Raw genomic sequence first — 15,587 nt, 5'->3', positions numbered from 1 at the left:
GCTGGGGTCCCAGGAACAGAATAGTATGTGATCATATAATTAAAGACTGAATCATAATCCATACACACAAGGAGCCAAATTAAGGTTGCACAGGCAACTTGAATTCTGGCATTTCCTATCTTTTGAATGCTTGACTTCGCAGCCTTAATAATGTTCCTTTAACAGGTGTGTGTGCGGCATACTATATAATATGGGCTAAATCCCGCCCTAACTACTAATATAATATATAATATGGATAATATGGGCTAAATCCTGCTCTAGCTAGTGCAGGTGAGAGCAGAGATGCACACACTCTTTGCTCTCACCCGGAATCCTGGAGTCAGGATTCTTCTTGGCCAGTTGGGGCCTTGTGCTGTGGCGTGCACTTCATTGGGGAGAGTTTGTTGGAAAGGTAATCCAGCTGGAGGCCACAGGACTGGTGTTGGGATCGATGTGTATCACTCCCACACTTCTCATAGCCAGCTCATTTCAAAGTCCCTTTTGCCATACTGATCCCTGGATCAAGAAAGGGAGGATGTGTTACCATGGAATTGGCTGAATCCCTCTTCTTCGGGTGTGTCCCCCTCCAGAGATGGTTCCTCGGGATACTAATATTATGTAATTACACACAAAAATTTTAACTGAAGGCTGAGTCAGGCAGCAGCTATTACAGAGATGTTTCTGAGAAGCTCCAAACATTTTTTTATTTGGTCTGAATTTTTTTTCTTAATTATAATGTGTGCGGTGTTACATTTAGCAATACTAGTAACTGGTGGAAGGGAAGTAGATGACTCAGGGGATTGGTAATGAGATACACAGCCTTTCACCGTGGGTCAGCAATTCAAATCCAGCTCAGGTCATTAATGTTGAGATGTTATTGCCTTCTAAAGTTGTTTGATGCCCTGTGTGGAACGAGTTTGGTGGCATTAATCCACTTCCTCAGGTACAAAAATCCCCACCATAAAAAATGTCTCTACTCTGGCCTCCACTACAGTTTGCTACTCTTGATAGCAGTCTCTGAGGAAAAGCTAATGAATGAAAAGGCATAGACACTGCACTACTCTCTCACCCTTACTGATCTTGGTAAATCACTGTGGAAATATGTGTCCACCATGTAGTTGTGTTACTGATACAGGGGTTCAGTCCTAAGGCTGTCAGCCTAGCGCTTTTCACCAGCACTTCTTTCTGCACCAGTCAAATGGCACGTTAAGCCCACTGAATAAAAGTGAATCCTGGAGCCTACCCTGCACACCTAATTCAATCCTCCACACAGTAAATATGAAGATGCTTTTGACGTACAGGTACTGAGGCTGCACAGACACTAATGCAAGGACAATCTGCGCACAGTCCTCCAGGCAAACCCAATATAGGGGGAAACAAGTGATGTGGAGAGTCCATCCTTGGTGACATAATCTTATAGCTAAAGCCCAGAACTGGGAGATCTGAGGGTTGTTTTTTTTACCAGTTCTGCCAAATACTCTGTGTTACCTTGAGTAAGTCATTTAATTTGCCTGTGCTTCCATTTCCTCATCTGTAAAATGAGACTAACACCTACATACCTGACAGGCTATTATGCAGCTAAGTTAACTGCATTATCTTTATTATTATGATATACTGGTAATGTGCAAAATATCATTAGTTATCATTATTAATTTTGCATGTATTAATTATAATTCCTATCAGTGGCCTCCTTACAGTGGTCAAAGTGAGCAAGAGTGCTTACTGTGGTGGTTTTTTTAAACTGGAAAAAGCATGATGGAAACAATGAAGTAGTAGCTGTTTTCAGAAGTTAGAAATATATCATGAAATGCCTTAACAGCTGAATATTTTTACCTATCATAGTTGCACACATTATGTAATATTACTGAAGGAGAACAGGGATAACAATTCTGTCTTTTAAATTTGTTTATTTTGTCTATTTGACAGCACTTCAAGTAAAATTTTTAAGAGTATCTAATTGATTTAGAAGTCTAAGCCTCACTTTAAAAAGTGAGTTGGGCACTTAGGCCCAAATCCTCTACGTATGTAAGCAGTGCTTAATGTGTAATGAAAGAGGTACTGGGGCTCAAGCAATTTTTTTACATTCATAATTAATGCAGCAAGCCCAGAGGTGCCAGGACTATGAACTGCCAAGCCTAGATGTGCCATGGCTCAGCCTGGCAAGCCCTGGCAAAACTTAAGCACTGTATGTAAGTGTCTAACTCCCATTGATTTCAATGGGTAGAGAGAGACCAACATTTAAACAAATAGAAAAATGTGATTGTAAAACCACAAAAAAATTGGCAGGGAGAAACAAGGCCAAGGGTAGTACCTGAAACTATCCTTAACTTTTCTTTTAATTGGACTAGATTTCAAGCTGATGGTGGTCCCTTTAAAGGTTTAAATTGCTGTACTCTGTGCAGTGTTTGAGTCTGCCCATATACAGAGGCCAATGGGGAGGAACATGTTCATTCTAGCTGGTCTGGTGTGGAGCTGACAACCAGCTCAACTTCACTGCTTCAGGGGGACATTTTGGAAATACTGGAACCTCCACACTGCAAACAGCGTTAATGGTTCTGGCACAAGCCTTGAGAGGGTTTTGGCCTTGGCTCAGATATTCAAGTTGCAGTGGAGGAGGTTCAGATTGGATATTAGGAAAAACTTTTTCACTAAGAGGGTGGTGAAACACTGGAATGCGTTACCTAGGGAGGTGGTAGAATCTCCTTCCTTAGAGGTTTTTAAGGTCAGGCTTGACAAAGCCCTGGCTGGGATGATTTAACTGGGAATTGGTCCTGCTTTGAGCAGGGGGTTGGACTAGATGACCTTCTGGGGTCCCTTCCAACCCTGATATTCTATGATTCTATGATTCTATGATTTTAGACTTTTATTATATGTGAGGGTCTCTGTTCAAAAAGGATCCACATGGACAAAGTGTTGCAAAGCCTGAAATCTCCACAACACTTTAGGAACGTACTGGCATAAACTGCTCCTGGATATTGTATTTGTGTTGGTCGAGCATAATCAGCTTTTATATTTGTCCCTGACTGCCATTAAATGGATTCTGTCTTTTCCTTTCAATAATTTCATGTCCTACATAGTATTTTGACAAAGGATAGGTTGTAGGCTTGGGACAAAGATTAATTGTTTGTTAGTTGTATTCAGGCCAAACTAGGAGTTCTTAACAAAAAAAAAATTGCGCCTGCCAAATGATAATCTTACTTCTGTGTTTTGGTCTCAGTTTGTAACAGGCTTCCTGTGAAATTCTTGTCCTTTTTCCATTTTCTGTGGGGCATTTAGTAGCCTATTGAACTAATGTGGGTATAAAGTAATGAACACAGCTACAGCTATGTCATAGAGGGGTCACAGATTCCATGACTTCCTGTTTATTTTTAAAAGGGGTCACTGGGGTCACCGTTGTCCCTCCACCCCTCACATCAGGAAATCCAAAGCCAGGGTACACTCCATCCGCTTTCAGATCTCAACAAATCCTATGTGTTGATTGCATTTTTGGATGCAGAGGAGCAAGGCGAAGTGTAAGGATAAGAGAATGTGACATTCCCTATTTATCAATCTGAGAAAAACTGTTAGGAGCTTGACTTATCAACTGTCCTCATTTCTGGCACCTGGAAACATTGCTTATAAGTCTCTATTTTTAATTGGATTGTAGTAACCTCTGAACTTCTCTAGTATTTTCATAATCCTGTCCCTTCCTGGCAAGACACATTGTAAATATCTGTTGCAGCTGACTCTCTAACACAGAAGAATAAGGTCATTTTGCTAGATTTTTCAACTGTGCTACTTGAAAATGAAAAAAGTCAGCTGCTGGATTAAAAACAAAATTAATTAAAAGGTTTAACATTTTCCATTCTCTCCAACAAACGCATTTTGCTCTTACAAATTTTGCTGCAGACTACCTCAGCAGGCGCACAGTAGTCTGCTATACATTGCAGGATTGGGCATTTAGTTTTTTTACATTGTATCTCCCTGAAAATTAGCATACTCATATATATGCATGAATACTTTTTTAAAGGAAAAATCATAAAAAAATTAATAAACCATAAAAAAATCATAACAAAATAAGGAAAGACTTAGCATCTCCATATTTCAGGCCTTATCTGTGGACAAGTGGCGTATCAAGGCCTTCCTGATGTTTCCTTTTCATAAATGTCTTGCAAACATGGTATCCTATATCCACTAAGAAATTATTCCAAAAAAGTCCCTCATAGCAAGCTTCAAAGAGTCAATACCAGGGTTCCATATAAAGTAAAAAGCTGACATCAAACTTCTGTTTGGATTTTTTTCTGATTCTCTGACACATTTTCTTCCAAACTGAGCTAGTGTGATGACCTTAATCTCGCCTTTTGGCATTTTATTTTGTATCCAGCGTCTCCTTTAACTTCTGCTACCATCAGTTAGCTTCCATTATGAACAATAGCTGTACAATACATAGAAACATCCAACATAGTGATGATTATTAACAGCTTTTTAAAATATAAGCCTGATCCTGTAAACACACACACGTGCTTAATTTTAAGCACAAATAGTTCCATGGGAATCAATGGTAGTGTTCATGTTTGAAGATCAGCACATGTGTTTAGGCCCTGATCCTGCAAACAGTTAAGATCACATGTGGCTTTAAATTCACTAAAAGAAAAGGAGTACTTGTGGCACCTTAGAGACTAACCAATTTATTTGAGCATGAGCTTAAGTGAGCTGTAGCTCACGAAAGCTCATGCTCAAATAAATTGGTTAGTCTCTAAGGTGCCACAAGTACTCCTTTTCTTTTTGCGAATACAGACTAACACGGCTGTTCCTCTGAAACCTTTAAATTCACTGGGACTACTCACATGCATAAAGTTACAAGCGCACATAAATGTTTGCAGGATGAAGGTCTCACTATGGGCCTATTCTAAAGCTCATTGAAGTAAATGGCAAGATTCCCACAAAGTGAGCTGTAGCTCACAAAAGCTTATGCTCAAATAAATTGGTTAGTCTCTAAGGTGCCACAGGTACTCCTTTTCTTTTTGCGAATACAGACTAACACGGCTGCTACTCTGAAACCACTGACTACAGCGGGCTTTGAATCAGGCCCTATGTCCTTGCTATGCTATTAGAAAAGGACATAATAAGATAAGACTTACTCTTGTCAGTACTTCCACTGAAGTCAGTGACTAAAGCTGGCAGGATGTGACCTAGATTTTACTTTCTAAAAATTTATTTTAAAAATCTCACAGGCATTTTGTGACACAGAGCAGCAAATCCAGTGTGGCTATTTTAAGCTGCATCTTTGAATGTAGTACTTTTCATTTTAACCTTGGCTGTGCTGTTATTTTACCAAATTCAACTTCCCTCACAATGAGGCCCCTTCAGGACCGTTTGGCATTTGTCTCCGCAGTGGATGTTTCTTTTTCACTAGAAAAGTTTGCTGAAATGTTTCCTTAGGGATTAGTTTCAATTGAATGAACAGCATGTAACATTTGCTGCCTCACTACTGCTGCAGCGTGAATTGTATATTTCAAAATTTGTAAATAGAAATGTTTGGGGGGTTTTTTTTGTTTTTTTTTTACAGAAGAACATGGTATTTTAAATGAAAAACAAAACTTCTAAGGTTTCTAAAATGGCCATCACAGCCTCTCTCCTAAGCAGAGTGAGTGGCCATCTATAGGCAAGTCCCTGTGGTTGCTTTAGCTTCTGAATCATTTGGCACATATCTTGCAGTACTTCAATAAGTAAATCACTTTTAAAGTCAGCTTACATTTACCTTTTTCTAATCCTTTCAAGCAACCTAGCACGTTCAAGAACAATAACAAGGCAGAAATGTCAGTAAGTCAATGGGAGTTTTGGCTGCAAAGGTTGCCAACTTTCTAACTGTACAAAACCAAACACCCTTTCCCCGCCCCTTCTCCAAGGCTCTGCCCTGCTCAGTCCATCCCCCCTCCCTCTGTCACTTGCTCTCCCCCACCCACCCTCACTCGCTCCCTCATTTTCACCAGGCTGGGGAGGGTCCCTTTTCGACTGAGTGTTCTGGTTGAAAACCGGACACCTGGCAACCCTCGGGAATGGGCCTTAAGTTTTAAACTGAAGTACCTAGTTCTCACAAATGCAAAATAACTGCGTACCCAAAAATGTGCATAAATTAAGGCTGTACTTTAATGTCAGGTTTTAGTTGGCCCAACTTGCGAGGCTCTACACTCAACTTGGTGGCATTTCTGTTTATTTGGGTAGTACATGAAAACTTTTGAACACAGCATTGGATCAATTACAAAATTTCAGAGAATATTTTAGTTCTCAATGGAGAGAACCCTATGGATTTTTAAATTCTGTATAGCTCAACAATTGATGGCACCATTAACACCTTCCAGCATAACTATCACCCTCCCCATCACAGCTCTGCCCATCCTCCCAATACCACTTACCATGTTGACACTCTGCATTACATATCTCCCAGACAAATAGAAAAGAAATAATAATGGGGGGGAGAAGTTTGGAGCATGGAGGGAATGGGGGGCACACACAGTGCCTGACATGGAGGAGAGAATAGTAAACCCAGGTAGGGGGTGAAGGCGAAATGGGGGCAAACAAAGCCCCTGGCATGGGGGACAAAGGAGGAAGTGGGGGAAAAGAGGGAGGATGGTGCTTGACCTACAGTTATGAAGTGTGCACCCCCTAGTGGTGCAAACGAATAATTCAATAACGTCAGCAGAAACCACTGATGAAATAACAGTCTCACTATGCACAATTGAGGGTATATTGTTTTATAATGGGCGATATCCTGCTCACCATGCACCCACAGGCAGTCCTACTGAAATCAATTAAACTGTGAGTAAAGCAAGCCCTCAACAGTTCTCTGCAGGCAACATGGCATTACCACAAACCACCAGTAGGTGTCCACTAGCAGTAACGCTATTCTTCTATATAGTATTACAATAACATAACAATGGGTACTTTAGATAGATTAAGCCCAATGGGCTAGATTCTGTAAAAAAGAAAGAAAGAAAAAGAACTGAACATATCTCCTTTGTTTGACTTCCATACTAGTAAGGCCATGAAATGATCAGGTTTGGGGAGCTTATAGGACGTGATATAAAACCCACATTTTCTATTTAATCTAGACACTGTTTGAGGAAAATCGTGTTCAGCTTTTTCACGAGTGCTGTAATGTTTCTCTCCCATTTTTCCAGAGTTAACTGGAAGCGATAAAATGATAGTTAAAAACTTAAAATTGCTCATCTTGATTTTCCCAACAAGCTCTGGTTCTTATGGGGGGGGGGGGAAGTAATCGCAATTTTGCCCTCCAGTTTAAAGCCTGCCACAGCTGAAAGATTTGCTCCCCCCCCGCCTTTACTAACACCGCACACTGCTCATGATCGTAAATGCACAAACACTCGTTCTTGGCTCCCAACCAACATATATAAATACATGCAATTTTTCCTTCAAAGAACCTAGAGGCTAAGCAAGAGGGCAAAGGAGTACGTGACTAAAACATCCTAACTTCCTCTTTCATAAGTCATCACATGATGAAGTACAATTACAATTCCTGCCTTGTCTCTGCGAATCGCAGACGCATTGCCTCACCCTAGAAACCCTGCGCTCCGCTGCGAGTGTGTCGGCAGCAATTTCTGCAGCCGGGTTGGCAGGAATCCAATTTCAGTCTGGAGAGAAAGGGCAGTGGGTGGAAGGCAAAAACAAGGATCTGTTTACTTAGTATACATTGATAAAGCTTCTTTAGAAGGAAAAAAAAAAGTACCTTTAAAAGAATTTGACACAATATGAACGGGGAGCTGTTGTGAAGCAGAAAACAAGACGTGTTAACCCTTTTAGCCCCGGGGGGAAAAATCAGGACAGGAGTGTAGTCCAAAAATTAGCCATTTCATTGACAAGCTAACCTCAGGAAAGTCACTAGGGCTGGGCTCCTATACCCATGAAGTTGAAAATATTAACAGATGATTAATGAGAAACTAAAAGAAACTCTCTCCTTTTATGTGTGGGAGAGAGAGGGAGAGAGAGATCCTACAACTAGACCATGTTTTTGAATTTCGTTTATAGCTGACGGGGCAGCCCCAAAAGGGCAAGGTTTGGTTCGAGTGAATGTGCAAGGCGGTGTTTACATTACTCTTGCTTCACTCGGGAAGGATTTACGGGCGGGGAACGGCTTAACCCTTGAAGGGACAGATTGCATTACCTCGGGGGCAAGTGGCGTGTGTGAGGATCTGCGTTATCACCGGCTGCAACTGGTTCGGGAAGTATTACCCCTAGTTCCACGGTGTGTTCGGGGATGAGCGGCGTTGCATCAAAATCCTCGGTGCACTTGCACTGATGTGGGTGGGGGGAAGCGGGTTTTGCATCAACACCGGTTGCACGGCGCGCGCGCGCTGTAGGGGGGAATGACACTGTCGGAAGACGCATTAGCGAGCGGCACCGTTTCTGGAAATCCCCCAGAGCAGAATCATGCGGCGTTTGCATGAAAAAACGCTTCAGTTTTGGGATTAAATATCCTCTGTGTAATTTCAGAACAGGGTTTTTCATGTGACATAAGATCAACACAATTGTTTCTCCGAGGGTGGTTTATTTCCCCCCCTCCCCGCGCGCTTTAAAAAAAAAACCTTTCAAGGCACCTGGCATTTTCAACAGCAGCACGGTAGAAACCTTAGCAAGATTCCACCCCCCTGGCCAAGCCAGTAGGGGAGATCATATAATTTACACTCGCCTCGTCTAACAGAGCCAGCTCATTCCAGTCCAAAGAAGAAAGGTTGGGGGTGGGGTGTGTTGAGAGACAGCGGCCTACGGCGTTTGATTCTCGAAAAAGAAAAGAAAGAAAGTGGAGCTCGAAAACTTGACAGATAAGCTGAGCTTGACGATGGGGCGGGGGTGGGGGGTGGGGGTCATTTCCCAAGCTTAACTCTGCAGTTGGATGAAAGCATTCGCTTGCAAATAGGGCAAGGACATGATATCTATTTACTTGTTCGCTTTGATGACATCGCACTAATTAGCTCCATGAAAATATCTTGTGTCCACGCTACGTATCGTGTATGTGGGCTGCAAAGGACAAAACATCAAAAAGCCCAGCTGGGACTGTAATTACAAGTCAACCCCATGCCCTCCGCCAGTCGGTTCTGCAGTAACAAATCTCCCAACAGCAACATAGTCTGCAGTGGGAAATCAGCCTCATGCCAGCCTGTCTCAGTTACTGACCAGCGGTACGCCCGAGTAACAAAAGCTTCAGCTGGTTGTCAGTGCAAAGGGAGAGAGTACTACAGTATAGATTGCGGCTCATACACCCATTCCTGTGTACTGTACACGCTGCTCTTCTTGCTACGTTAAGTAAAAGTTAAGCCTGGCAGTGGGAGGGAGCTTTTAGAGCCCAGAAATAGCAGCAAGGGAGGCGGTACTTAGTGCTGTGACGGGGCATCGGCGGTGCTGGCTGTAGATTCTCTCTCTGAGTCTGTCCCTGGAATGTGCGTTTCGTTTAATAAGGTTTCAAGTGCCAATTGCATAGAGTCACGTCCCTCACCGAGTCTGCGCAAAGGGCGCAGCTGCAGCCCTGAAACAAAATGCGGACGTCAGAGGCTAGAGCTCAGCTTCCTCCATCCCTCCCTTTGTAACCTACATAACTCAGCAGCAGCACTGTGGGAATGGTGACCCAAAAGCAAGAGTTTGAGAGAACAGCTTCCACTTTGTTTACTCTGCACAATCACACACACAGCTCTCTCTATATATTTGGACTACTTCTGGGTTGAATGATGACTTCATGTGCAAATGACAAATGAACAGAACAACATCCCTTTCTCTTTTTGACTGGCTGCAATTGTCAGACGAGCTGTTTGGAATTCTCAGTGCGGAAGAAGGAAGGGAAAAAAATGTCCGCAGGTTGGGGAGGAGAGAGATTGTGTTTCTTTGCTAATCTGCACTAGAAAATGGAAGGGTTGTGGCTGCAAATGACAAGGAAACCTAGAATGTCCCATTTCCGAACCAAATGAAACAATTATTTACAAATCCAGAAGAGCTAAATAGCAATTGTATTTATAATGGTCTTCTACCTTGGCTAAGGCAATGAAAAAACAATCCTTATACATGTACAAGGAAATTACATTACTTAGCGCTTTCTTTCTTCCAGGCGCTGTACACATAACTAACTCTCGCAACCCCCTGGCTGTTGGGTATTATTAACCCCTTTTAACAGAGGGGGGAAATTGGGAAAGTTGTGAAGTCAAAGGGATTGGGCCCGGAGTGATTTCCTCAAGGCCAGGAAGCGAGTTAGCGTCAGAGGCAGGATTAGAACAAAGGTTAGATTAAATTCCAGCCAAAAATCAACCATCACAAAATTCATCCTATAAAATATTTTTTTAAATCAAGTAAGGTGGCATTGTTTTTAAAAACACTTTTGCTCAATAAAAAGATTTTTTTCAACCCTGCCTGACATAATTAGCACTTCTCTCCTCAGAGCACTTCACAAACACTTCCTAGGCTGCAAAGAAGATGGGGGAAGGAGCGAAAAGACCCCTATTTGCATCCCATTCACATGTGCAAGCCCTTGCCGCTCCCCCACCCTCGGCTGACTAGGAGGGAGCTGGCTATTCTTGCAGCTCTTGTTGTCTTGGGACTCTTGGCAGAAGTTCAAGGAGCAGCACCAGCAGCAGGCGGCCAAAGGAGAGGGCGCCCAGCGCGCAGGCGCTTCGAGGCACTGTCGAAGAATCGAGTCACTGGAGCAGAGCGCACAGGCGGCGGCTGCTGCTGCTGCTGCCGGAGTCCCCGCCCCAGAGCGAGCGCCCGGGCTGCAGTAGTGAGCGAGCGAGCGGGACAGGCGGAGTGAGCCGCGCGCTGGAGTAGGCAGCCGAGGGTGCAGCGACGGGGCTATGCGCTTTCCCGCGTCCCAGTGACTCCAGCCGGGAGGCGTCCGCGCCCAGGAGCCCGCTTGTTTGCAGGGGGCGGGCAATCGGCTGAAGATCCTGCGGCAGCTGCAAAGCCGGAGCCTGCCCGTTTGGTCTCCGGTTGCTGGAGGAGGAGGAGAAGGAGGAGGAGGACGCGCGGGGGGCGCTCGCTGCCCCTGGGCTGGGACATGTCGTCCGCGGCGGTGGCGGCTGCTTCCCGCAGGCAGTCGTGCTACCTGTGCGACCTGCCCCGCATGCCCTGGGCCATGATCTGGGACTTCACCGAGCCCGTCTGCCGGGGCTGCGTCAACTACGAGGGGGCCGACCGGGTGGAGTTCGTCATCGACACGGCGCGGCAGCTGAAGCGGGCTCACAGCTTCCAAGAGGGCCGGGCCCCGCCGCCGCCCCACGCCAAGCAGCCGCCGCTCAGCGCTAAGGAGATCCTGGTGCAGCAGCAGCAGCAGCTGAACCACACGGCCGTGGCGGGCGACGCGGTGCCCCGGCCCCAGCCGCAGCCCCTGGAGCGCTACCCGCTGGCGGCCGCCGCCGCCGCCTCCGAGCGGCAGCCGCCCCGCCTGGGAGCCGAGTACGGCGGCAGCCGGCAGGTGAACGGGATCCTGGTGCCCAACGGGTTCCCCAAGCCCGAGGAGCCGCCCGAGCTGAACCGGCAGAGCCCGAACCCGCGGCGGACACACACGGTGCCGCCCACCCTGGTGCCGCTGATGAACGGAGCTTCCTTGTCCGCGCCCATCAGCATCAGCAGCCGGGCCGCCGCCGCCGCCTCGCTGGCCGCCATCTCAGGGGCGCCCGCCCCCATGCAGGTCTCCGTCTCCCAGCAGCAGCCGCCGCCGGCGGCGCCCGGGGAGCTGGGGCACAAGCGGCCCGGCTCGGTGTCCTCCAGCAGCAGCGGCGGCGGCGGCGGCGGCGCGGGCGAGCACGAGAGCAAGGAGAAGCAGCCGCGGGGCTCGGCGGAGGAGCTGGGGGTCGAGGGCAAGGGCCGCGGGGGAGCGGAGCAGGAGTGGCTGGGCAAGCCCAAGACGGTGCGGGACACGCTGCTGGCGCTGCACCAGCACGGGGGCCACGCGGTGCCCTTTGAGAGCAAGTTCAAGAAGGAGCCCGGCATGGCTGGGAGCAGGCTGCTGGGGTACGAGAGCAACGGGGCCGTGGCCAAAGCAGGTGAGGGGGAAAGAGGGTGTCGGCCCCCCCACCCCCCCATAGCCAACTCCGACCTCCTAACTCCACTTCCTGGTGCCTAGCGCGGCACCGTTGCTTAGGCGGCAACGTGTTCATGTGCTGAAGCAGCACAACAGAGAGCTATGAGTCAGGGCTGGCGGGTAGACACTGACAGGGAGAGGGCTTTCCCTCCCTGCGCCGTCCTCGCCATAGGAGCTGCAGTGAAGGCACCAGTAACCTTTTCGCCTACTAGCTGCGCTGTAGGGGTGTGCTTCTGCAGGTTGCATGCCTGCAAGTGGTGGGTGAGTGCGCACATGCACAAGTTGTATAGACCACACACACATACTTTGGCTGTGTGCCATGTTGTGTGTATGCATTTGCATACGTCATACTGTATAATTGGTATTTGTGTGCAATGCCCTGGCTGTGTATTCATTTAAAATGGAAGCCTTTTCAAGCTTGATGTGTGTAGCTGTAACTCCTTTATAGCTGCATTCATCTGATTGCTTATTATTATTATTTTTTTTTCCTTACACATTTCTCCTCCCCATTCCTTTGTATTGCTAGGGGCTCGGGCAGCGAGGAAGAGGAAGCCTTCCCCAGAACCAGAAGGTGAAGCTGGACCGCCTAAGATCAATGGAGAGTCACAACCCTGGTTGCCAGCCTCATCAGAAGGGATGAAAATGTCCATGACTGCTACGTCTTTCATGTCCCCACCACCACCAACTGCCTCGCCTCATTCCAACCGGACCACACCGCCTGAAGCAGCCCAGAATGGCCAGTCTCCTATGGCTGCGCTCATTTTAGTAGCAGACAATGCAGGGGGCAACCACTCCTCCAAAGATGCCAACCAAGTTCACTCCACCACCAGGAGGAATAGCAACAGCCCGCCCTCTCCGTCCTCTATGAACCAAAGAAGGCTGGGTCCAAGCAGGGAGGTGCCAAGTCAGGGGACAAACACTGCTGGGGGATTGGAGCCGGTGCATCCTGCCAGCCTCCCGGACTCGTCTCTAGCAGCCAGTGTTCCCTTGTGCTGCACCCTGTGCCACGAGCGCCTGGAAGACACCCATTTTGTTCAGTGTCCCTCAGTCCCTTCCCACAAGTTCTGCTTCCCTTGCTCCAGACAAAGCATCAAACAGCAAGGAGCTAGTGGCGAGGTGTATTGTCCCAGTGGGGAGAAATGCCCTCTGGTGGGCTCCAATGTCCCTTGGGCTTTCATGCAGGGGGAGATTGCGACCATTCTTGCAGGAGATGTGAAAGTGAAAAAAGAGAGAGACTCGTGACTTTTTCCAGTTCACAACCCAACATTACCTGTAACTAAAACTGCTTGAATTGTGTATATATCTATAAATATATATATATATATATATATATATATATATCTCCAAGACAAGGGAAATGTAGACTTCATAAAACATGGCTGTATAATTTTGATTTTTTTGAATACATTGTGTTTCTATATTTTTTTGAAGACAAAAGGTATGTACTTAAAGGCATTTCCTCTTTTTGTTATTAGCAACTATTTGTTGTGCTTCCTTGGTGACAGTTACTGTTCAATGTAGGCTGTGACTTGCGCTGCTTTTTTTAGAGAGCACTTGGCAAACCAGAAATGCTTCTAGCTGTATTTGTATGCACTTGTTTCTTTTTAAAATGCCAAATACATTTTCTGACATTGTAAAGATTGCCTTACTGTCTGTGATTCCTTATTTTTGGGCCTTGCTCAGAGTAAAGCTGGATGCGTGCAGATTTGATATAAAATGGTAGTGGGGAAAAAAGACTGATAGGGTGAAATGGGATGTCCCCATTACAGCTGAAAGGCAGGTGAATATTAGAAAGCACAAGTGGTTTCTTTCTGAAACATTGTTCTCTTGTTGCAAAAGCAAGTTTTTTAGACTGAGTCCAATTCCCCTCTGTTTCTAGAAGGAAGTTGCCTTCATAGTAGGATGTTGAGAGATGTTTGAGAGGCGCTGCTGAGTTAGGGATTTCTGGGTTGTTTGCCTTTTAGGAAAAAAAAGGCAAAGTTGACCACAGTTCACGTGATTGGTTGTAAGATTACAGAACTGCATTTATTCATTGATTACATAATGTTAATGCAGAATTTTGGTAATAAACTTAATTACTGTATTGGTGTATACACCAGTATAGCACTGCCATCTTTAAAGATCCATAGCTGTTTTAGTGCCACTCACATACTATTTATGCTTGGGGAAAACTAAAGTTGTGGGTTTTTTTGTTTTGTTTTTTTTTTAATTTGCACATAGTGCAGGTGGACTTTGAGTTTGCTTATGAGTTACTTATAGTACTGTTGGTATTGTTAACTATCTCTTACATCATATTTCCAGGTAGTGGCAGGTACAAGATGGTACAATGACAGAAGCAACTGAGGTGCTGCCAGGATTGCCTTCGGGCATTTCAGTGACAGCCCAAATGTGGGTGGAAGAAACCTGTAATCTCTGTTATGTGTGTTTTTTAAAACAAACCTAATACTACTTTTCTGAAAATGAAAAAATAAACTGGTGGAATGAAAGCAATTAGGGTTTCACAAAAGGGGCATGCCCCGCCTTTTTAAACTACTTTGGAGTACTCTTTGTAAAGTCATTTCTTTTGATCAAGCTTCTGCATCAATCAGCAAGCAGACTTTTTTTTAATCAATAAATCATTACTAGAAATGGCTAAGTCTTATAGTGATGTTTTTGTGCTGTTTAGTTCATTAGCAACACTGCAAAAACCCTGATGTTTAGGTGTGTTTAACTTGGTCATAAACAATTGTTCTGGGCAGAAACACGACTACAAGTTCTCATCCCTGGGGCAAATAATATAATTTTTCCAATTTTTTTAGGGAAAAAAAAATCTGTTCAACTAACTTTAACCGTTTGGGATGCTTTTTAATCTAGTGTTATGATCATATTCAGGCTGCTATTTAATGCAGAGTAGATCGTTTGGGGAAGATTTTTTTTAATGGTCATTATTAATATTTGAAACTCAGACTGCACATCCATAGTCATTTTTTTATTAAGTGTTTCAATGAGCACACCACTAACATGTTTCTTATTACAGGTCAATGTAATATTAAATACAGACTTGCATGGTAAACCAATTCATTAAGTCAATATTACGCTTTAAAATTATACCTATAGTTCAGATTGGTGTCTTATGTAAACATGCAGACAAGTTGGAAAAAAACGCACATATATACAACTGTAAAGGATACTTTGGAACACTATGGTCTCTGTAAATGTGTATTTAGCACTTTATTAAAAAATGGATTTCAAGCCGATAGATGGTAACAAGTTCTTCAGAGTTGTTTGGCATAGTAACTCATAGTATGGAGTGCGTATGTTTTTGATAAAATGATATCCCTACTAAAAACTGCATGAAATGATTGCTCTGCTGTGTTGGCCAACTGTTCACCTTTGAGCACCTTGACGTGAGGTGGGAAGGTAACTTTTCCCGCTACTCAAGCATATCCTGCTTCCTGGTCTGACTGACATTTTTGTGGCTCTCCAAGGAGACCTTTCACTTAATCTTTTATCTGGAGGAAGTGTGTCAGTATATTGTGGCCCAACAGCATCTTTGGACTTATTCTTT

The 15,587-nt window shown here is 45.0% G+C and overlaps 1 protein-coding gene across 2 annotated transcripts; it reads left to right on the top strand.

The window, feature by feature from the left end:
• Positions 1-8,882: 8,882 nt before the first annotated feature.
• Positions 8,883-15,271, top strand: IRF2BP2 (interferon regulatory factor 2 binding protein 2). 2 transcript variants are annotated; one of them, XR_012158156.1, is made up of 3 exons: positions 8,883-12,002; positions 12,567-13,478; positions 14,342-15,271. XR_012158156.1 is itself a non-coding variant. In XM_073338131.1 (2 exons), the coding sequence occupies exons 1-2, from the start codon at positions 11,015-11,017 to the stop codon at positions 13,280-13,282; spliced, it is 1,704 nt and encodes a 567-aa protein (XP_073194232.1). In that variant the 5' UTR covers positions 8,883-11,014; the 3' UTR covers positions 13,283-15,271. The 2 variants fall into 2 exon arrangements, 1 of the variants encoding a protein (XP_073194232.1); XM_073338131.1 differs by having other exon boundaries at positions 12,567-15,271.
• The last annotated feature ends 316 nt before the right edge of the window (positions 15,272-15,587 follow it).

This window comes from Lepidochelys kempii, chromosome 3 (genome assembly GCF_965140265.1).
Source record: "Lepidochelys kempii isolate rLepKem1 chromosome 3, rLepKem1.hap2, whole genome shotgun sequence".
Classification (NCBI taxonomy): domain Eukaryota; kingdom Metazoa; phylum Chordata; order Testudines; family Cheloniidae; genus Lepidochelys; species Lepidochelys kempii.
This window is presented reverse-complemented; position numbering and strand designations above follow the sequence as displayed.

Bases quoted from the DNA above. Each gene is read 5' to 3' on its own strand.
- IRF2BP2 (XM_073338131.1), top strand. From the start codon at position 11,015: ATGTCGTCCGCGGCGGTGGCGGCTGCTTCCCGCAGGCAGTCGTGCTAC. The intron at 12,003-12,566 runs GTGAGGGGGAAA...TTGTATTGCTAG, and splicing joins CGGGGCCGTGGCCAAAGCAG to GGGCTCGGGCAGCGAGGAAG.